The following is a 24,600-nucleotide window of genomic DNA, read 5'->3' as shown; positions in this document are numbered from 1 at the left end:
CTACCTTTGTGATTCTGTAATCAGAAGCTTGTATCTTTTCATGCGGCTTGTCCACAATTGGTTCAATAATCTCTGCAACTTTCATTCTGTCGCTGTCTACTATCACTGTTGAAACCGTTTTAGCTCTTTTTGCAACTTTGGGTTTAGACTTTTTAAGCTGCTGAAAATCAAAGATGTGAGGAGAAATTACCTACTTCTTTCTCTTGGGAGTAAAGGAGCTTAGCCATGGAGGTATGACCATCGAATTTGTCTAAGAAATAGCGGGAGGCAGTGAAGAAACAAGCTCCATTTGAACTACAGTTGTTACCCTGGGAGAAGTTTCTATCTGAACAACAACCATCGCTTGCTCAGTAACCAAAGGATGTGATGATTGCATCATGAACATGTCAAAATTGGTAACAATAGTATCAATTTCTGCCAGTGACAAGTTGGGCAAAGAAACATATGTAGGATTCTTATAAAAAATGTTCGACAAGTCCTCATGTGAATGATCAAGAGATGGCTCTAATGCTGAAATTGGAATAACACTCTGAGCAGTCACACTCAATGGGACAGGAGCAATGTGAACGGTGGAAAAAGAATCCACATCAGTGTCAAAAGGAGACATGGGCACATCCAAAGGAATCTAAGAAGGAACTTCGTGAGGTGACTCTGAAGTTGTGGACTAAGGAGCATCATCTTGTTGTTGTTCTTCCTCTGGATCTTAAGAATCAATAACCTGAATATGAAGCGGTGGTTTCTCCTTTCCTTTCACTGTTACTTCTTCAGGAGGAATCACCATCGCTCTACTGACGCTTAACTTAATCCGTGTAGCAGAAGATGATGCACCTTCCCTATTATCAACTTTGATTTCAGACTTGCGTCCAATAGGCCCTATAGAATCATCATCTTTGCCAATCTTGATCTTGATAAGTTTAACACCACTACTTTTGAGCCAAGCATTGGTGTTAACCAAAACAGGCTGAAATCTATCTAGAATGGAAGTACATTCTTTTTGTGACCATTGAATTGATGGAAGTGGTGCTTCATCAACTCTCCTCTCAACATACTTAGAATCAAGTATGTTCCCATCATCAACCATTCCTTTAGGAACTTTTGTTAGGTTCAAATCAACAATTTGCTCGAGTGTGAGCTTGTAGTAATCCATCCTCCGAATTTCCTCTTCTGTGCGAAGATCAACCCAGATTTCCTCTATGCGATGCACATGTGTGAAAGATCTTTTAATCCTTTCTTTCATGCTCCAGTAATCAAAATTTGTCCTTGGTTTGAACCTTTTGAGCTTGATTTCCTGCATCTCAGTCTTCATGGCCTTGGCTTTTGTAGAGGACACGAGGGAATATCGACCAATTTGTAATGGGTTACTTGATGATATCCCCATTACAACTTTATGTCGAATTGATTGTTGTGCATGAACTGCCATGATTTGTCCTCCCAACTCCATAAGGATGATCTTGTCGGTTGTGTATCTTGGAAGCATATATGGCTACGCGCTGTAGCATCCAACTCTCATATAGGTAAAAGTTGGCAAGTGAAGGAATAAACATCCATATTCATTCACTCTCTCCCATGTAGCATCTGACACTCTTCTATTCTTCAGTGTTTTATCAAATAAACACAGGTAGTGACCAAAGAAAGCATCTTGGACTCTTTTGTAATGGAACTTGTTGGGTCTCAAAGGCAGCTGATCATAATATTCTCACACAGGCACAAGCAAGCGATCACCCTTGGTAGAAAGACTAGGGAAATGTCTGAGTGATGCTGCTATATATACCATGTATGAATTCATGTAGAAGGACAAAGCAATAGGAACTTTGGCAAGTTGTTCAGACAAAGCATCACTTATAATCTCACCCCAACAGATGTGCTAGGATTGCCTGATGAGCACAATGAATTGATACATCCATGGTTCGAAGATATTGGAATGCTCCAAACCCATGATCCTGCTTAAGAGCGTAATTGTACCACCAATCTTTCCTTTGAAGTCACAGTGAAAAAACTTGGCCCATCGGGTGACACAAGTCCGGGGTTCATGAATCCATTTATTAATATGACGCTTGCATTCCTTCTCCCTTTTTACAAAGTACTCTGCCGCACTTTCTTTTGAGATTTCTACATAAACAGGAGCTATAGATATTTCGATTTTTTTTTCAATGGTTTCATCGTCTAGGCGGATAACAACCTCTCCATCATCATCTCTGATAGTTCTCGTTTCTCGATCAAAATGAGCGGCACAAGCAAGAACAAATTCCGGCTCTAGGGCAGCCACTGGAAAGGAAGAAGCAAGATGAATATGACTGTCCAACAAGCGTTGCATGTTGTGATCCTTAGGTTTTTCAACCCTTTTAAGGAAATCTGACATATCCACATGTCCGATTTTTGTATCCTTAATCTCATCCAATGAAGAAGAAACTTGTGATGGAGAAATCTTGTTCTGGTATTTGTCGTACTTGTACTTCATCTTCTTGTGAGAAGATGGTGTTGGCAAATTGGTCATTGAATAGGAATCTGTAATGCTGTGATGAAAATCCAGAAGTGTCAAAGCAACATCATGATCTGCAGAATAAGCCATTTTATCTTCTTCAAATGGGAAAAACTCAAACCCTAGCGTTAAAGCTCTCGAAGGAGTGATCAATAAACAAGAGGCTTTAAAGATATAGCTCCTGACCAATTTCGGATCTTGAAAGGTATATTGCAAGTATGGAAATGGGAAAAACTCTTGTAAAGACATAACTGCAATCGGGTTTTAAAATTCTGATTGCAAGTAAACTCATGATGGGAAAAATGAATGAAGGTGTGATGAATGAACGTAATGGCGAGAATAGGAATTTCGACATGAGGGAAATGATGGAAAGAATGACTTTGACCAATGATGGCAAACTTGGATAATAGGAAAAACTTCTACTTGCAATCAGATTTACAAAACCTGAAATTAAGTGAATGAGTTTCATGATAACTTTGTAAAAACAAGGTTAACTCCTTTTACCAAAGGGGAAGGTCAATATTACTACAGTTACTTGTAATTGGGTTTCAAAATCCTAAATACAAGTAAATAGGAAAAATTTGTAAGAAAGGAAAATCATGCAAATTTACAAATTGCATTCAAAGAACTTATCAACTTGGGAAGATTTTTTAGAAACCCGAAATTAGAGCAAAAGCATGATTATTTTCAAGACTTCGATCAAACAAGAATACAAAGAAACTAAAAACAACAAAAAGAAAGCAAAATAAAATTGAAAATAACATACCTTGCCTGATCATATGCCCTAGACAAAAACAAATGAGCTTGGCATGAACCAAAATGCTCTATAAGTAGATGAAGAAGCCACCACGTTGATATTCCTTGTAACGAGAAAAACGACTTTGCATTCAACTCATATCACAAAAACCGGCTTGGAAGAAGAATCCCTCAAGGCGTTAAATACCTCTCATTAAATGTTAGATGCAAACAACATCAAAACATCGTGGAATACGTGGTGGAATCCGAGGGTAAAGCGCCACATTACTATGCATTCAAAGCCCCACTCCCATAAGAATCGGATTTCAGGTTGAATCCCAAGAAGTTCGCTGCCCTTGGGTAGAAAAATGTGGTCGGGTTTCTTGAATCTGGCAGCAAGCAATGAGCATAAGTTAAAACCTGGAGCAAAACAGATGCAATTGGGTTATAATAACCCTGTTACAAGTTTTATTAAAAACTCTCCTTCCTTCAATCTTCCAAAATCGGGTTTTAAAGAAGCAAAGGCATAAAACATAAGAAGCACTTAAATACATGCAATCGGGTTATAAAATCCCTATTACAAGTTTAAAACTAAGTTATTGGTTCTTCCTTGTTTTGCTTCGGTCCGGGTCCTGGTTCATGCCTGGTCCTGGTTCACCCTAGGTTTGACCTGGGTTCCACCCGGGTCCTTCCTAGGTGGCTGGGTTCCCCGTGGGTCCTGCGTGGTAGGACCCACAGGGAGCCCAGCCACCTGGCAGGACCCGGGTGGAACCCAAGTCAAACCTAGGCGGACCCAAACCCGTGGTTCCCAAAAACGGGGCCCACGGGTCATAACATAAATAAAAACAATTAAAAAATAGTTTTTTAAATAGTTTTTTAGCATGTAAACTCTAATTCGCCCCATTATGATGCATTTCATGCATCAAAACATTCATTCAACTCATTCTATTTGCATTTTTGAAGATTTTTTCTCTACAGCTAGGTTTCTTAGTTTTTGCATTTTTCTTCGAAGGTGAAGACTACAAAGGTGTGAGACATGTATCAGACATAGGAATCACCGGAGAAGGAAGATTTAGCCATCAAAGGTGAGTGAATCTGAATTTTTTTCAAGTTTTCAATAATTTTTTCAGATTTTAAAATTATTTTAAAGAAGTCTTGTATATTTTTTTACACTTTGTACGCATAGTATGGGGTTATAATGCCAAAATTTTAATAATTTTTTTCAATAATGTTGTGTTTTCTCTTTTTATTTTAGGTGCATTGTTCATATAATCATATATAATGGTTGGAACTGGAAGTGCAAGTGCAAGCTCTAGTTCAGTTGCCCATGTCCGAACTGAAAATAACCCCTTTAAAATTGATCAAGATTCACCACTTTGGCATTATACAACAATGATCAAGCAAGTGTCTGGTGGTGGGGGTTTTGTTTGGCAATGTAACCATTGTGGCACTGAGTATACCAGCTCATAACATCGAGTGAAAGGCTACGTTTGTTTCATCCCGGGACGTGGAATAAAATTTTGTAAGGGATCAAATGGCAAGGGGCTGTCAAAAGCTCTAGTTTTGGAATATATTAGAGAATAAGAGGAAGTTGATAGGAGAAGTTGCAAAGCAAAGACTGATCATCCTCTTGTCCAGTCAAGCTCGAAGACTATGAGGCCCACTGGTAGTATTGGCTCCACAAGACCAGCTGGTTCACATCCTTTCGTGCCAAAACCACTAGTTGCTCCACTAGAGAATCAAAATGTTGTGGCTTCACGGAAAAGAGGCCCATTGGATAACGCCTTCAAAAATGAAATGAGAGAGATTGCAGATCAGAGCATTGGGTGTTGCCTTTATGGCAACGGGCTTCCTTTCAACCTTGTTAGATCACCTTACTTTCGGGACATGGTACATACCCTTTGCAACACACCTTCTGATTATGTTTGTCTAGGGTATGAAAAGGTGAGACCTTATTGGCAAAGGAGAAAGCATCCGTAGAGTCACAGTTGAAAGTCATCAAAGATACATGGCCGGAAACAGGTTTGACCATCATTTCTAATGGATGGAAAGATTGTAAAAATAGGCCATTGATCAATGTTATAGCAGTGTACCCTAAAGGGGCAACGTTTTTGAAAGCGGTGGATTGTGAGGGCCAAGTGAAAGATGCAAGTTTCATTGCCAATATCCTCATAGAATGCATTGACATGGTGGGGCTTAAAAATGTTGTCCAAGTCATAATGGACAATGCTAAGAATTGTAGGGTAGCAGGGACTATAGTGGAGGCTACATATGGTCACATCTTTTGGACACCATGTGTAGTCCACTCACTCAATGTAATCATGCAAAAGATTGGCACACAAATTGATTGGGTGAAAAAACAGTATGCGGAGGGTGAGGAGATTGAAATGTTTATGACTAATCATCATATGTCACAAGCCATTTTTAGGACCCTCTCCAAGTTGGAGTTGTTGAAGGTAATTAATAATTTAAATTTTATTTTTTAATTTTAATTTTTTATAATTGATATATGTTGTGTATTTTTTTATGTCATGTTAGGTTGCTGAAACACGATTTGCATCTCACACGCTCGTCTTAAGACGACTTGTGAAGGTGCGAGAGGCCTTAGGTTCTATGGTCATCAACGGATTGTGGAGTGTATGGAAGTAGGCCCAGACAGAAAGAGCTCTAAAAGTAAGAGCATTGATCCTTGATGAGAAATGGTTTGATAATGTGGAATATGTTTTGAATTTCACTGAGCCCATCATGAGCATGATTAGGTATGTTCATACTGATCGCCCATGTTTGGGTGAGATTTATGATGGCATGGATTGCATGGTGGAGAAAATAAGAGAAGTAATAAAAAGAAAAGTAAATGACCCAACGGAAACATTTTTTCAAAGTTGTGCAAAATGGTATTGTTGACCGTTGGAACAAGATGACCACCCCCTTACATCTCTTAGCATTTTCTTTGACGCCAAATTTTATATTGTAGAGATGCTTTCAACACCAAGGAAGGTGCCACCATATAGAGATGCATTGATTGCTTCTAGCTATAGGGCTTCCTTTAAAAAGATATATCAAGATGAGGAGACAAGAAATGTTGTGCTCAAACCCTCGGTGTGGGGGTATACCAGGTAGAATATCAGCGAAGACCAAACTATGCTTATCCAAACTGCCTGAAGTTCCTCATCCAAGTTGTAAGTCGGTTGCCCTTTCATAGGTTTTGTCAAAATCAAGCAATGTGCTGCCCAGACTACTTCATCATGTCTGAAGATGGCTTCCATCCATTTGGCGGAAATCTCCCTCAGGTCACCAGTCGACATTCCTCTGAGAACCACCTTCCTGCCATCCACCTCGAATGAGAACTCCATCCTTTTGAAGCTCTGTGTATTGGTCGAGGGCCTCCATCCATTGAATGCCCAATATGACATCCGTGTCATCCAGATCTACTACAAAGAAATCGTCTGTCACCGTGTAATTTCCCATGGTGATGCTTAGTTGCGGAACCAGGTGAGTGCATGATAGGAGGTTGCCTCCTGCCACCTTGACATCAAACCCTTCATGCTCCTTTGTACACAAACCCCTTCGGGTGACGAGTTATGAGTTTATGATGTTGAGCGAGGCCCCACTGTTGAACATAACAAGGACTCGTTGCCCTTGAAGTGTACCACGTACCCTAAACACACTACACCTTGGGGTACCCGCCAGTGTGGCAGTGACGCCTCCCCTCTGTACCAATGTGGAAATTCTATCTGCCAGGCTGGTTTCTTCGGCAGATTCTTCCCTTGGTGGTTCACTTTCCTCATGCTCCTCTTCTCCATCAGACATCACCTCAATATAGTGAATCTTCCCTTTGCCCAAACATTGATGTTCTGGCTCCCATGGCTCCCTGTAGGTGAAATAAAGCTTCTTGCTTCTGAGTTCCTGTTTTGTGGCTTCATCGAGTGATGACTTCTTTGGAAAGGGTTTATTATCCTTCTCCTTCGGAACGAAGGGTGGTTTGGTATGTGCAAAATTTCTAGAAGAGGAAGATGTTGCCATGTTATGGGCCTTTTTGATTGCTTCCATGAGCGTGCTGGGGTTGAACCCTTTCACCCAACCTTTCAGTGGTTCCATCAATCCGTCCATGAACAAGACTACCAATCTCCGCTCTGAGATGTCTGTTACCAACACGGATATCCTCTAGAACTCTGTGATTTAACTGTCCACAGGTCCCGACTGTTTTAGTTGCGCCAGCTCCTTGAAATTGAGTTCTGGATCCTTCCCATCAAATCGGTCTATAAGCCTCTTCGTGAAGTCGGCATAGGAAGTTATTTGGTCATGGCCGAGAGTGACCATTCCATGATGCCACCATTCGTGAGCGACTCCTTCCAGGTGGAGTGCTGCAAACTTGATAGCTTCATCTTCAGGCATCGGGTTGAGTTGGAAGTAGGTATCTGCTTTTTGTACCCAAGGTCGTCTCGAGGTTGCTCCGGTCCCATCAAAGGATGACAGGTTGATCTTACCAATCTTCTGCTTGATGTACATACAAAGAAAATACCAAATTCACATACCAACACAAATGACAGACTCGGCCATAAATATGGGCTCCGGGGAATTTCCCGAAGGTTTACAAACGGGTTGACACGACCAAACTAAGACTTGACCAATCTAATTAAATAAAGGGCCCGAAATATTTTTTATTACATTTGGGTTCTTACAATAAGTATTTTAATTTTATTATTTAATTATATCATGACACTGTGACGTGCTGCCTGATGTCCTTCTTGATACATGACACGTGAAAAACATTGTGAATCCGACTCGCCTCGGGAAGCTCCAACACATAGGCAACTTCGCCTACCCTCCGAACCACCTTGTAGGGTCCATAGAAATGCGGCTTCAACTTCTCCTTACCCCTTGTTTTTAAGGAGGATTGTTTGTACGGTTGAAGTCGGAGGTATGCCAGATTGCCCACCTCAAAATTTCGCTCAAACCGGTGCCGATCGGCATACATCTTCTGCTGGTTCTGAGCCCTCTGCAGTTTATCTTTGAGAGATGTTAGGATGTCCAAACTCTCCTGAAGCCAATCTTTGGCCCTCGACGCACGACTATCTCCCAATGCCAGATCAACAAATGAAGAAGGTTCAGAACCGTACAGTTCTTTGAAGGGTGGCATGCCTATCGACATGTGATAGGTGGTGTTGTAACATTGTTCACCCAAATGTCGCTAGCGAACCCAACCCTTTTGTTGTGCTGAGACATAGTTCCTGAGATAACCCTCCAGCCATTTGTTCACAATCTCAGTCTGTTCGTCTGTCTGCGAATGGTAGCTCATGTTGGGCGACAACTCGGTTCCTGCCAACCGAAATAACTCCATCCAGAAGGTACTCAGAAAACGGCTATCCCTGTCACTTACTATGTTTCGCGGTAGACCATGTAAGTAGAATACCTCAAGGAAGAACAACTCGGCCACATGAACTGCTTGGCATCTTATGGGGATGGCAAAAAAATGGGCATACTTGGTCAAGCGGTCTACTACGACAAAAATGCAATCCTTTCCTTGCACTCTGGGGAGCCCAGTAATGAAATCCATCGAGATGCTATCCCATTTCTGGTTGGGGATTGGCAGTGGTTGCAGTAGTCCGACTGGTAAGGTGTGCTCAGATTTGTTTTGTTGACAGGTGGAGCATTCCCGCACATACTGTAGAACGTCGTTCTTCAGTTCCTTCCAGGAAAACCTTTCTCGGATCTGTCTGTAGGTTTTCAAATATCCTAGGTGTCCGACCAAGGGAGATTCGTGCATTTCCTTCAGAATCTTTTCCTTCATCTTGGACTCAGGTACCAGATAAATTTTGTCCTTGTAGTAAATGATGTCGTCAACCACCTTGTATCCGTCATCCTACACTTGACCATCCATCTGTTCATAGGCAAAAGTATTCTTGGAGTATTCAACCAACATATGTTCCTTTCAATCCGCCGAAATCTGCGATAAAGAACATATGGCAGGCCTTCTTGATTGGGCATCGGCTACCACGTTATTCTTGCCCTTCACATACTCAATGTCGAAATCAAATGCCTGGACTTTGCTCACCCACTTCTGTTGTCATTCGTTCAGATCCCTTTGCTCCAAGAAATATCGCAAGCTATTGTGGTATGTCCGTACGACAAAGTTTGCCCCGATGAGGTACTGCCGAAACTTCGTCAGTGCGTGCATGATGGCGAGCATCTTCTTGTCATAGATGGAGTACAACCGCTCAGCTCCCGAGAGCTTCCGACTCTCGAACGCAATGGGGTAATGGTCTTGCATCAACACCGCTCCGATGCCTTCTCCCGAGGCATCCCACTCTAGGATGAAAGGGTGAGTGAAATTTGGTAGTGCCAGAACTGGACACATACTCATAACTTCTTTTAATTTGTAGAAGGTGTGTTGCGCCTGCACATTCCAATGGAAGGATCCTTTCTTTGTCAGATCTGTCAGTGGTGCACCAAGCTGTGAAAATCCTTTCACAAACCTTCTATAATAACTGCACAATCCAAAAAATCCATGCAGCTCTGAGAGTCTTGGGTGGAGGCCAGTCCAAAATTGCCTGAATCTTCTTTTGGTAAACTTGTACCCCCTGGGCGCTGATGACGTAACCCAAGTATAGGACCTCGGTCATTCCAAACTCACATTTGGACCTTTTGGCATATAATGATTGCGATTTGATAATCCTCAATACTTCATCCAAATGTCCCGAATGTTCCTCCCGGGTCTTGCTCTAGATGAGTATGTCATCGAAGAATACTAGTAGGAACTTACTCAATTGCTTGTTGAAGATGTGGTTCATGTAGGACTGAAAAGTGGCCGGAGCATTGGTTAATCCAAATGGCATTACCAAGAACTCATAGTATCCGTAGTGGCAACAGAAAGCTGTCTTTTCCACATCTTGCTCCCTCATACGAATCAGATGGTAGCCGGAGCGGAGATCTTTTGGAGAAATAGACTGCGCCAAGTAGTTCGTCCAGCAACTCATCGATCCTGGGAATGGGGTATCTATTTTTGATAGTCTTCTTGTTCAGTGCACGGTAGTCAACACACATTCTGAGAATTCCATCCTTCTTTTTCACTAGTACCACCAAGGACGCAAAGGGGCTAGAGCTGGGCCGGATCCATCCTTTATCGAAGAGTTCCTGGATCCTTTTCTCTATCTCTTCTTTGAACTTCTTCGGGTGGCGATAGGGTGTGGTGATAATGGGTTTTGCTCCTTCCTCCAACTCGATGGTGTGCTCAAACCCTCGGTGTGGGGGTATACCAGGTGGAATATCAGTTTATGAAGTTGAGCGAGGCCCCACTGTCGAGCATAACAAGGACTCGTTGCCCTTGAAGTGTACCATGTACCCTAAACACAATACACCTTGGGGTACCCGCCAGTGTGGCAATGACACCTCCCCTTCGTACCAATGTGGAAATTCTCTCCGCTAGGCTGGTTTCTTCGGCAAATTCTTCCCTTGGTGGTTCACTTTCCTCATGCTTCTCTTCTCCATCGAACATCACCTCAACATAGTGAATCTTCCCTTTGCCCAAACATCAGTGTCCTGGCTCCCATGGCTCCTTGCAGGTGGAATAAAGATTCTTCCTTCTGAGTTCCTGGTTTGTGGCTTCATCGAGCAATGACTTCTTTGGAAAGGGTTTATTATCCTTCTCCTTCGGAACGAATGGTGGTTTGGTATGTGCAAAATTTCTAGAAGAGGAAGATGTTGCCATGTTACAGGCCTTTTTGATTGCTTTCGTGAGCATGCTGGGGTTGAACCCTTTCACCCAACCTTTCAGTGGTTCAATCAATCTGTCCATGAACAAGACTACCAATCTCCGCTCTGAGATGTCTATTACCAACACGGATAGCCTCTGGAACTTTGTGATGTAACTGTCCATAGGTCTCGACTGTTTTAGTTGCGCCAGCTCCTTGAAATTGAGTTCTGGATCCTTCCCATCAAATCGGTCTATGAGCCTCTTCGTGAATTCGGCAAAGGAAGTTATCTGGTCATGGCCGAGAGTGAACATTCCATGATGCCACCATTCGTGAGCGACTCCTTCCAGGTGAAGTGCTGCAAACTTGATAGATTCATCTTCATGCATCAGGCTGAGTTGGAAGTAGGTATCTGCTTTTTGTACCCAAGCTCGTCCATCAAAGGATGACAGGTTGATCTTACCAATCTTCTACTTGATGTCATTGTTAAAGTCTCCATAACAGCCTCGACTTTTGCCGCCCAACTATTTCATCCGGAGCTCAGCATAATCCTTGAAGGATATGTCCCCCTTAAGATTTGCATCCCTCTAATCTTGGTTCAACTGTGCTTGCATCTCTTGAAAGGTGGGTTCTTGCTCCCCGCGCGACTCTTCTGATTTCTTGAGAAAAGTCGGCATCAATGACTGTGAATGTGAGCGTTGGAAGTTTGACCTTCCAGTGACCGAATCATCGCCCTGCCCATTCTGTTCTCCATTCTGTTTTCGCAAGGCCAATTGTCGTAAGGTTTCCTCCATGATTTGTTGTCGTTGCTCCCCTCTGGTTATGGTGTCATTGAGCTGAGCTTGGCTTCTGGTTAGCTCCCTTAATAGTGCCATGACTTCTCTTGCAGGATCCCATGGTTCCCCCATTTGGTCGGCAGAACGGTACCTCCTTCTAGTGTACACTTGCATCCACCACACGATAGGCTGGCAAGATCACCAACTCTGATACCACTGTAATGTTTCTTACGTAGTAAGATCTCCTTCAAACACTATTGCTCCACGTACGGTGTAATTCATACGGCTTCCTTAGAACGTACAATGGTGACCGTACATATACTCCCTCCAACAATTGGTGTGCGGTGACGGATTAGTGACTTTGACCGTACGGTGATATGTTGTGCTTTAACCGTATGGTGGGGATGGTAGTACAGACTGAGCATACGACAGTGCTGGTCGTACGGTGATAAGTTGTTCCTTGACCGTACAGTGGGGATGTGTTGATGTGTATTTGTACACGACCAAACACAGAATAAAATACTTAAAGGTACCTTATCCTCTCTTGAGCAAAGTTTCCCAACTGCTGAAGATCTCGCCAAAGGATCAGTCGAGGCAACTCCAAGGTTCTTGTATGTAGGTTCTCTACTCGTGGATAAGCTCTCTGTGGTATGATGTGATTTTGCTGGAATCACGTGGGGACTTACACTTGATGACCTGAACGTCTAATTTGCTGGAATCACAAGTCCTATTCACTAACTGGAAGACAAACAAATGGCAAAAGATGCAGGGTTCAGGAAGTCTACTCTACTATCTAGGATGCGAGAAGATGGATGAATGACTAGGTGGAGTCCTACTGGGCTGGGTCTCACCATCAGGTTGAACAATTCAACACCAACTCAGTGCGATCTTCTAAGGGATGCTTCCAATACGTTCAAATCGTACACCATTTGACAATGATCACCATTCAAGATAATGTATGAACAATAGACGTGTAACGATTTAAGATTAAGCTCATTTTATGCCAGTTGACCACGCAGGGCGCACTTACCATCAGTAAGAGGCTAGTGGTATGGACTAGACAGATTCCACACAGGTGCATTCGACAATTTTCTTCACTCAATCTAATCGTCTATCATCAAAAATGAAGATTCAACAAGAGTCCATGCACATTGCAAAGAAACAACATATTCCACCATATCTTCAATGAAAAGAAGTCTTTACAATTAAGGCAACAATGTCTTGCCTTCTCTTCTTAATCTACTCTAATTGCTATTCTACTATTCTGGCCTCTATTACTAACTATTAACTATTAGTTATTATTGACTAACTATTAGCCTTTACAAATGAGGAGCTAGGGCTTATATAGTGCCCACAATACAATTCAATGGCTTAGATCAATTTGAGATCAATGGCCGAGATTTTACAATGAAAACCCTAATTAGGGTTTGTTACAACAAACTTAATTCTGACCAATGAAATAATTGCATTATTTGGACACATGTCTTCTTTGGAATATTCGACCAATGGATAGCTGGGTTAGGTACATCGAAGTTTGTGCCATCTCCCATGAGTCAGGTACATTGAATCTGGACACGCTGAGGTGGACCAATCCGACTGGAGGAGTGATGACTGGGATGCCACCTTGTCTGACACTTGTAACTTGGTAGATATTCAATTTGATGTTGCTGAGAAGCTAGCTTTAATTAACTCTTCTGAAACTGTTTGCTTCTTCAACGAACCCTTGCTTTAACTTCCTTTGTCTTCGATGTGCATGATGGATGGTGTACCTTTCCTTCGAATGCTGGACTGGAAGAGGTCGTCCTTGATGATGCTGGATCAGAGAAGGCCGTCCTTGATGATGCTGGGCTGGAGAAGGCCGTCCTTGATGATGCCGGACTGGAGAAGGTCGTCCTTGTCTTGGTCTGGTCTTGTGGAGGTTGTCATTTGATACCTACACAAAAGCTTAAAGTTAGGGTTTGAGCATAATATCTTAAGGTATAGGATTCAAGACCTTTCAAGGAAATAACTAAATATTAATTTGAAAATGATGATAAATCTAAGAATTATGAATTTTCAAATTAAATTAAAATCAGATTGTACAAGACTTACATTTTCCAAAGGATTACTATGGAAAATCCAACTAAATTTTGAATAAAAATTTCAAGAATCTGATTCTTCATACCTCTTCCTTGAATTTTTAGCTATCAACCTTGAAGAATGAATGAAGGGAGATGAGAATTTGCTGGACAAGGATGTTTGATCTGAATTTCAGGTCCTCCTTTGGATGAATTAAGCTTCAATCAGCCTTCAAAAAGAATATCGCCTTCAACTAGCTTCTCAAAATCTGGAAATTCGCCTTCGAACACTTTCCAAAATCTGGAAATTATCCTCCAACTTGCTCTATTTCGCACCTCCAAATTTGCTCTTCGAGTTCGCATGAGAGATAATGAAAGAATGATTTGAATTTGTTAAAATACACCTCCCTTATATAGGGCGCTTACCTTGATTTCCCTCAAGGCTGACTTGGCAAATAGGGAATAAAATAAAATAAAACTCCTCTCAAAGGATGGCCGACTTATTTGTAAAGGCACAATAATGATTTTTGAGTGCTCAAGCATAATTTTTAATTTTTTAAATTAATTCCAAAGCTCAAAGGTGGATTTTTTCATTTATTTCAAGGCCTAGAAATAAATTAATCAAATTATGAATGCCTTAATTTATGCGAACTTGTTTTAGTCTTCCAAATGTCTTGTAATAGGCAAATTTAGTGAAAGACTATAGGCTAGTTTAGGGAATGTTAAAGCTTGATCAAGGCTTGAGGAATCTTCATTTTCCTTAGGCATTAAAATATTCAAAGTGATGGAGGCTTAAATTATTTCAAGGCTTATTTGAACCTCTCATCTAGGCTTGTTTGCTTCATGAATCAAAATCTTAACAACCTAGGTTTGCCATCACAATTTTGCAATTTGCCTTTAACTTAGCCTAAACAAGGTGAATAATAGGTGTTTTCAAGGATTTCGCCCTGGACCCTTTGGAAGGGTCAGGAGCGATTTTTCTAATTAGGACTTGAGTACCTTGTTTTCTTGACTCCAAAATCTTCCAGAAGGCGAGCTCATGTTTGTTTTGACCCAATCAAAGTCTTGCATTTCAAATTTTAGCATTTCACATGAGTAAATTAGGTGAAAAATGTGAATTTCGCCCTGGACCCTTTGGAAGGGTCAGGAGCGATTTTCTTTGCTTGGGCTTACTCCTCCATCATTTTATCTTGAATCTACCACTCAAGGCTAGGAAATAGTCCTCTTCTTTCACCCAATCCAAGTTTGATTTGTTTTTGCAAGGCAAAATAGGGGATTTTAGGATTTTCGCTCTAGACCCTTTGGAAGGGTCAGGAGCGAAAATCTTCCCTTGACCTAGAATCATCACTTTTGGAAGCCAACATCAACTCAAAGGTGGTCTCAAGGGCAATTTCTACCTTGGTCTAGTCTTGTCTTAGCATAAACTTGAAAGGAATACATAGGTTTTAGGATTTTCGCTATGGACCCTTTGGAAGGGTTAGGAGCGAAAATCAGGTTTTAGGGCAATTTTCCCATCCTTTCATCTTCAAATCACCTCCAAGGCATAGAACATCTTGCCTGACTCCTCTCCAAGTCATGAAAACCAAAATCTTGTCTTAAATTGCAAGGAAAAAGGAGAATTTAGAAATTTCGCTCTGGACCCTTTGGAAGGGTCAGGAGCGAAATTTTCATTAGGCTTCAAAAATTTCCTTCTTAGTAACCAAAATCCACTCTAAGGCAAACCAAATGCCTTCTCACACCCTTGTCTAAGTTTAGTTTTGTCCAAAATTTGGAAGAAAAGATGACTTTGAGGATTTTCGCTCTAGACCCTTTGGAAGGGTCAGGAGCGAAAATCTCTTCTAGGCTCAATTCCTTCATCTTTCATGATTTCTTGCAACTTCAAGTCACTCCCAGGGGCAATTCCTTCTTGATTTTACCTTATCCCACACTTGACTTAGCAAAACTTTGATAGCAAAAAGAAGTTTTGAGAAAATTCGCTCTGGACCCTTCGGAAGGGTCAGGAGCGAAATTCTCAATCTTGACCAAAAATCTTCATTTTTTCAACTTGAAACTTCTTTGCAAGGTAGGATTTCATGTTTCATTGTGCTAGGAATAAAGTTTCATGTCCAAGAAAGGCTAAAAATAGGTTTACAAGGAATTTCGCTCTGGACCCTTTGGAAGGGTCAGGAGCGAAATTTCCTTTCCTGGCCAGAATCCTTCATTTTCACAACTTCTAAACATGCCCAAGGATTTCAATATGTTAATTCTTCCTGTCATCATGTCTTGGACACCTCAATTTGACCAAACCAAGCAAGAAATGTCTCTTATAGAGATTTTCGCTCTGGACCCTTTGGAAGGGTCAGGAGCGAAATTCTCCATTTGGGCTAAATCCTTCATTTTTTTTAGTTCAAAACAACCTCAAGAGGCAAAAGCAAGTTATTCTTCTTCCATCCATGTCAAAAAACTTGACCTTCTTCAATGCAAAATAAGAGCCTTTGGGAATTTCGCTCTGGACCCTTTGGAAGGGTCAGGAGCGAAATTTCCCTTTTGGTCCAAAATCCTTCATTTCTCAACGCTTTCAAACACTTCAAAGGCAACAAGAATGTCCATCCTTCCTTCCAAGATACCCTGCACATCAAAATTTAGCCAAAGTTAGGGAGAAATGAGCTTTAAGAAGATTTTCGCTCTGGACCCTTTGGAAGGGTCAGGAGCGAAAATCTCATTCCAGACCATATTGCTCACTTTTCAAGTTTCAAACCACCTCATAGGGCAAAGTTAGGTCATTTTCCAAGCTAGGAACAAGGTTGCAAGGTCAAACAAGGTAGCAAATGAGGTTTATGATGAATTTCGCTCTGGACCCTTTGGAAGGGTCAGGAGCGAAATTCTCCATTTGGCCAAAATCTTGTTCTTCAAAATCAATCAAACTCCCTCTCAAGGAAAAAACATACCTATTCATCTCCCATCAAGCCAACGCCTAGCCAAAATAAGGAGGAAAACAAGAGTTATAAAGATTTTTGCTCTGGACCCTTTGGAAGGGTCAGGAGTGAAATTCCTAATCTTGGCCAAGATCCTGACTTCATTTTCACATTTCTTCATTCAAACAAGCGTTTTTTCCTTCATTCAAGCCTGGGAATGCGTTAGTTCTAGGTTTTGGTCAAAGTAGAATGTCCTATGGAGAATTTCGCTCTGGGCCCTTTGGAAGGGTCAGGAGCGAAATTCGCTTTGGATCCTTTGGAAGGGTTAGGAGTGAAATTTGACTTTTTGAACTCTCCGTCAGGATCATTTTATGGAATATAACATTTAAGTATAAGTGATGTTTGAGAGTGGTTTCGGACCTCCAGGAGTTATATTGCAAAATCTAGTTTTTGGAGGATTCTTCAGTTTTCTAGACTTAGTCAAAATTTAGGATCAGGACATTCCAGACTTAGCCAAATTTCAGGATCAGGGCATTCCAGACTTAGCCAAATTTTAGGGCATTTGAAGATCAGGATGACATTCTAGAGTTCATCACTCACCAACTCGACCTAACTCAGACCTTCAAGGATGATACCTACTCACAAAGCAAGACACAATTAGCAACAAGAGCAAAACCAGGCCCTAAAGAAGACTCTCAAAGAAACCCTAATTCTGGGGCACCTGCTGACTCTCCTGGCTCAAGCAAAGCCTACCATCCTATTGATCTCCTGGCGACACTCAAAATGCAAAGGCTAACAGACAAACCCTAAAAGACCTAGAAAACAAACCCTAGAAAACAAAAAGCAGGGGTCCCCATTTGCAATGGGGCGATGTGTGAATACGTCACAACAGGATGGTAGTACGGACTGGGCGTACGGTAGTGTTGGCCGTACGATGAGTGAATATTCGCCGAGTCCTCCAAACGCTTAGACAGTCGGTGTTTCACAGAGGAATGAAATGAATTATTAATATTCGGGACACAAGACACTTTAGATGGAGATTCGCACTTGCCAAAGAAATAATCTGAGGTTTTGCACATGCAAAGAGAAATTATATTGATAATGATCGCACAACAGATTACACAGACTCCAAACAAAAGCAGAATAGGGTGAGGAGAAACTCCCACCGAAACTGCTGATGCCAAGTAGGGAGGATCTCTCACCTCCGAAATAGCAGACAAGATGAACTCCAACTGGAATTCGTACATACAAAGAAAATACTAAATTCACATACCTACACAAATGACAGACTCAGCCATAAATATGGGCTCCGGGGAATTTTTCGAAGGGTTACAAACGGGCTGACACGACCAAACTAAGACTTGACTAATCTAATTAAATAAAGGGCCCAAAGGATTTGTTATTACATTTGGGGCCTTACAATAAGTATTTTAATTTTATTATTTAATTATATCGTGGACATCACAGCAGGAGTACATTATCTCAGAATAGCTAGTATACCCTTGCGTGGAGGAGTAGGAGAAACACACCTGATTGGTTCCGCATGTGTTTTATTCTACAAGGAGAAGAACAAATAGCACAACGCATAGAGGACGATCTTCGAAGAGAACTCCATCTACAAAGAGAACAAGTACCTCAACCAACTCTTGCACAACCTCAACCAGCTCCTGCCCATCCCTAGTGAGCTTAGCTGTGCACGCTGGATCGTATCAGCTCCTTTTCACCAGAGAGACTCCAAAGAATTTTGAGATCCACCCCAAGAGAAAAAGAGTTCCAAGAATTAAAGTTTGGTCCGTAGTCAAAGTGAAGCAAGAAGGATTTCCCAAGTAGTTCCTGTAGTCAGGATTGACATGGTGGCTAAGACATCAAATTTATTTGACACTCCACCACGCAAGCATCAAGCAAAAACTAGTGGTCAGCTCAGTGCAACTCAAACAATTATTCAATCCAGTTCCCAACCAATTGTTCAACCAATTGTTCAAGTAATTCAAGCAATGGCTGCACCGCCACCACCTCCACCTGCTCCAAATGGTGCCACTTGGTTGGTCAATAACCCATGGCTAATTGAGTTCGCAAATTACCATGATATGTCGAAGAACCCGAAGAATTTTTGCTCAAAGTTCCATGTTAATGATCCAAATCGGATAGTTGAGGAGCACATCAAAATCTTTGAGGATGCTCTTCAGAATAGGAGAATTGAGTATGCTGATGTAGCTTGTAGGCTTTTTGTCATGTCCCTAATTTTTGCCCTTCCTTAGTGACAACATTTCTAGCAGGGTTGGTCTATTATCTGGTTTTCATAGGCCAGCAGAGCGAGGAGGGAACCAACTCAATGACTTAGAGAGTCATGCATGAACCTCTCATGCAGTTTGGAGCAGTTGACAACAGTTTCCTAAAATTTAGGAGGGATCCCTATTTTTTAGGGATTGACTAGGAGTGGTCTACGAGGCATTTGGAGACCTCTGGGAATGTTTTGGATATTTTGAGTGTATCTCCTATTTTTTAGGAGGCATTCCTCTTTTTTAGGAGGAACTCTTAGTTCACTGACAGACCTTCTAGAGGTGCGCATAGCAGAGGAGGACCATTGGGGTTCAGTTTCAGGTTGACAGGGTCAGTCTCCTTTTGAGGAGCATCCCTAGATTTTAAGGGAAAGTACCGGTTGGCTTATGTGGCCCAGGCATTATCCACAGGCAGGTGGGTTCAATCAGGTTACAGTTTTGAGTTTATTTGAGCACTTGATGAATAAAATAGAAAATATTAAAATATTTCCTAAGTTGATTAAATAATAAAAAGGTGATTATATTAATCACTTATCTTATTATATTATTAAATAAAAGTCATAACACCTTTCCTAGGCGTGGCAACTTGGAGGAGTTGGTTTAAGTGATTTGGGCCCCATACAATAAATAATTGACCCCTCTAGCCAATCAAACTTCTAAAGGGATTGTCTTGCAAATAAAATAAAGTCATTCTATTATTAAAAAGGGCAAAGGAAACCCTAATTCAAAACTAGGGTTGCGCTGAAAATAAAAGGTGTTTGGGAGCTCATTTTGCACATCTATGATTGAGAATTTACACTTACACGTTATTGGGGAGCTTCAGATTTGGAGTCTTGAGAGGATTGAGGACGAAACCCCTTGATTCTGAGCAGCTTGGACGATACGCCATAGCTGGAAGTATTTGTGATTGTTAATGAGAAGTTGTAACATTGAATTGCTTGCAGAGAATTGGTTGGACGTCCCCCCAGCTTGTTCACAGATTGAGAATTAATTGTTTTATCAGCTTGGAGAGCATTTTGTTTATTAGAATTGTGGAGAATTTACAGTTGTGGATAAGAAGTTAGAGGTTATTTGCAGATCAAGAGCAGCAATAATTAGCATCAGAATCATTCCCAGCTGTACCGTACTTATACATACAGCTGACGTCACTTTGTAAGGAAGGGTTTTCTTGCATGGTTTTGCAGTGTGAAGGTGCCATTATCAGCCACTGTTCAGGAAGGGTTTTCTTGCATGGTTTTACAGTACACAGCTGTAGCTGTCGTTAGCTAGGGCATCATCCTGTAGCAGGTTTATATCATATGGTGCTGGTAATCACTCAGATTAGAACGCAGGAGAATTCAGTGCCTTGGAAAAATCGTTAATATTCACTCCTGTATGCAAATTACCTGGTACGGTTCCTATTTGTCATTTTGGTGCCAATTAATTAATTAATAGGTTGTTCCAAATAGCCATTTGATGAGACTTTAGAGAGTTGGAATTATTTCAGACCTGTTAAACAATTCACTGGAAATAAATTTTCAGATTGACTGATTTATTAACAGCAATTAACCAATGTCAATAAATAATGAAATTCAACAATGACATGCCAAAATTGGCCTACCAGGAGTCCAACGCCTTGCCTGGAGGGTTTCTTTATTGACTTAATTTAGTCCAAATGCTGCTACAGGAACTCCCAAGGTGTTCTAACTGCTCCTTGAAGTTTTATTCTCCTAAATAATAATTATTAAAAACAAATATTGCACAAAAATAGATGAAATTGTTGATGTTTCCCTCAGACCCCTAGGAGACTTCACTGAAATTGGTCAATTTTCCCCACTGATTTGTTCATATCTCCCTCCAAGGTTGTCACAAGCCTGAAAGAATGATTTATTCCCTTATTCCGAATGCTGACAATGAATTTTGCACAAAAGAACCAGCTGTAAACCCTCAAATTTATTTTCTATGAATTCCCAGGCAAGCTAGGAGTGTACGGCTAGTCTGGGAGAGGAATGGCTGGCCACAAACTGCAAGAATGTACCAAAATATGCCCTCTGACTGCTTAGATCTGGTTTTCATGTCCAATAGCTGCTGTAACTTTCAAAATTCCTCTGATTTAAACCCTTGTTGGTCAAATAAAAGCATTTCCAACACTCCAAATTGATAAAATATGAAAGGGTTTTCGTCCTTTCTCTTAGAAATGGAGGTCTTCGTCCCAAATTCCAATCCACATACCTGCAAAATAGTATTTCTTCTCAAGATCCAGAATCAGAATGATTTAAAATGAACCTCCAAGTCTTCTTTTATGCACCATGCCCTAATTCGATCCTCCTTGTGGCATCATAAGAAGATTATGATGGAATCTTTCCCCCCTCATAAGTTCGAATTGCTTGAGGGTCAACTCATTAAAAATGACCCACCTTTTAAAAAGACTTTATCACCTAGGGAAGAGTGCAAGGTGATTTTTATAAAGACTTAATTAATTATAATATAAAGTCTCAATATAAAAGCTAACCAAAGTAAAGAATTGACTAAGTATGGGTTCCCTTTGGCTAACCAATCATCCCCTACCCCATGAATTTGCTTGCGGAGATGGCTAACAGGCAAATCGATTCAACTGAATAGCAACTAGAGAAGTGGGGACATTACATCCAGCTTGTTCACAGATTGAGAATTAATTTTTTATCATCTTGGAGAGCATTTTGTTTATCAGAATTGTGGAGAATTTACAGTTGTGTATAAGAAGTCTGAGGTTTATTGCAGATCAAGGAAAAGCAGCAATAATTAGCATCAAAATCATTCCCAACTGTACCGTACTTATCCATACAGCTGACATCACCTTGTAAGGAAGGGTTTTCTTGCATGATTTTTCAGTGTGAAGGTGCCATTATCAGCCACTGTTCAGATCGGTCACTCCTGGAGCAGATTTTAAGCAAGTTTCAGATTCATTTTATTCCCACTAGGGCCGTACAGTACACAGCTGTAGCTGTCGTCAGCTAGGGCATCATCTTTAGCAGATTTATATCATATGGTGCTGGTAATCACTCAGATCAGAACGCAGGAGAAGTCAGTGAGTTGGAAAAATCAGTAACATTCACTCCTGTATGCAAATTACCTGGTACGGTTCCTATTTGTCATTTTGGTGCCGATTAATTAATTAATAGGTTGTTCCAAATAGCCATTTGATGAGACTTTAGAGAGTTGGAATTATTTCAGACCTGTTAAACTTTGTAATCAGAATTGTTTTGATTATAATGGAGACATATTTGTCATAGAAATTTTGTTGTCTTTGATTGTAAAATTATTGTTCATGTACTTTTACTTGGCATTTGTGAAAACCCTCTTAAACAAGCATCAAAACCAAGCATTAAACTCAGAAATCAGATTACAGTGACCTTGCACGACAAGTGTTTGACAAAATGCCAACACTTAAACTGAAGAAATCAGGGCAGAATTGAGTAGGGATCTTTCACTTTTCCCATGTTCTTTGGGAGATGATGCATTTTATTGGTTTATGCATTTACCTACAACCTCTATCACCATATGGGAGAGTTTGAAGCAATATTTCACGAGGATGTTTGGAATTCCCATCACTCCCTCGGAGTTGTATCGACAGTTCGTAGAAATCAGAAGAGAACTGCACAAATCAATTAGTGCATTCAATAATAGATTCCAAAAGGTGTACACAAGGTTGCAAGCCCCTTACCTTGTTCCTGATGCAAGGGAGATCTATTATTCGGTGCTGGACAATCTAACTTCCACATTTGTTCAGCAGTCTCACCCTCCTCCTGCAAACTTGAATCAGGCATATACCAAGGCAGTGGAAATGAGTAGAAGTTTAGGATAGAACATCTCTGGACCTTTACTTCACCTTGGACAACCAGCATCAAATCATCAAGTTTTTGGTCTTAATCAGGCATTGGCTCAACAAATGCTGGTGATGAATGCAATTCCCCAACCGATGCAACAATTGGTGACACCTTCCAACCAGTTGGTGATTCATCCAGGAGCTCCTATCAGTCAAGCACCACCTTTGCAGCCCGTGTATCTTCAAAGTACAGCCACTTTGGTGTGGACTCAAGAAGAGGACGAAATGAAAGAGTTGATTGATCAGGTTAAGAAGCTGTCAACTGAGGTTACCCATCTGAGAACTCAAAATAATCAACTCCAAAGTGCACAAAGGAATTAGCACTCATATCAAGGTAATTATCAAAATCAAGGTCCCTCTAATTACCAAGCAAGCAATCAACGGGATAATCAAAATTATCTAAGGGACAATCAAAATTATCAAGGGAATAACCAAGGTTTCCAGAATAACAATCAAGGTTTCCAGAATAACAATCAAGGTTTCCAAAAGACAATCATAGAGAGAAGGAAAAGGATTGCAAGATGAGGGGGAATGGAAAGTGGACACCTCACTTGGTAGACCACCTCATATGGATGTCATTGACCACATGAGGCCAAGAGGGATGGTCTATCCACCCTTGGGCGTAGGGTAGAGGATCCGAGACACCCCATCAAAGTCACTCTCTCCCATGTTCTCTTATGGTTGATCCTTCCAAATATGTTTAATGCTTTATGGTTACATTGATAATTCTGCCATGGATTTACTGATGTTCGATTATTATAATCAGCTTATTGGAATTATTGTTGTTGTAAATGATTTCTAATCTGTTTGCACGGATTCAATCAGGTGAAGGTGCAAATTTAGGGCATTCCCAATTAGGGGATCTTACAAAACACTTCATTATATAGTTAAAAAGTTTCTTCTAGCTAGCAACATGAATGTTTTAAATACACTTCTTTCAATTTAACTGTCAAGTATGGTTAATGCACTATTTACTCAAATGTTCGATTATATTACTGGATTATATCAAGAAAATGATTATTACAAAAATGGGATCTAATTACAACAGGGCATCAGTATCATGATAATATCTAAACATAGTCATAAAGTGTAGCAGGAAGAGATGACAGCAGAATAGGTGCTACATTTGTTGCAATTAGCAATTTTACAAAGGCTGGCCCTTTTAAGACAAATCATCTAATTTTGCCTGAGACTTAAAATTTATATCCAATTTACAGAGATTCTAGACTTTCTCATTCATATTTAATATCTGAATGCAGAATATGTCTCCTGAGATGGTTGGCCAGGTCTTCTATCTATTGTTCACCAAACTGCTGTGAAAATGGCTGTTTAATCAATAATTATCTTCTGTTTTATGGCAGTTTATAGCTTCAACACCAACTTTGTTTCCAGAGGATTATGTCAAAGAATTTCAAAACTGCTTTGACAAGGCCCCTCCAGTTCCTTTTCATGAAATTGAATCTGTACTTCAGAAGGAGCTTAATCAGCCAGTGGAAAGTGTATATGAACATATTGATCCAGTACCAATTGCTTCTGCATCAATTGCGCAGGTAACTAATATGTCACATTTTATGCTTAGTTTTTGTACCATCAGTTTGTGTCAACGTGGTTTTGAATTTTACTCGGTTTGTAACTACAGACCTTTTGCATACAGGTCCATTGTGCGAGGTTAAGAGGGTCTCAAAAAGATGTGGTAATCAAGGTTCTAAAGCCAGGGATTGAAGATTATCTGATTGCAGACCTGAATTTCTTGTATGTAGTTGCACGTTTATTGGAATTTCTGAGCCCTCAAATCAGTCGCACTTCTCTGGTACATAATTAAAGACTGTAGATTAAGCATGTTTT

General features: G+C 40.8%; 1 protein-coding gene across 6 annotated transcripts in view; it reads left to right on the top strand.

Moving 5' to 3' along the window:
• The window catches only part of LOC131067530 (uncharacterized aarF domain-containing protein kinase At5g05200, chloroplastic), a 242,703-nt gene that overhangs the window by 70,564 nt on the left and 147,539 nt on the right, over positions 1-24,600 (top strand). For all 6 annotated transcript variants that reach the window (XR_009359156.1, XR_009111826.2, XR_009111828.2 and 3 more), the window contains exons 5-6: positions 24,117-24,305; positions 24,410-24,565. Coding sequence is in view for 1 of the 6 variants with exons in the window: in XM_058002567.2 (XP_057858550.2) it covers positions 24,117-24,305; positions 24,410-24,565 (345 nt within the window). In the remaining 5 variants the exon portion in view is untranslated. The remainder of the gene's footprint in view (positions 1-24,116; positions 24,306-24,409; positions 24,566-24,600) is intronic.

This window comes from Cryptomeria japonica, chromosome 10 (genome assembly GCF_030272615.1).
Source record: "Cryptomeria japonica chromosome 10, Sugi_1.0, whole genome shotgun sequence".
In the NCBI taxonomy this organism is placed as follows: Eukaryota; Viridiplantae; Streptophyta; class Pinopsida; order Cupressales; family Cupressaceae; genus Cryptomeria; species Cryptomeria japonica.
The sequence above is the reverse complement of the archived record's forward strand: the minus strand, read 5'-3'. Positions and strand labels throughout refer to the sequence as shown.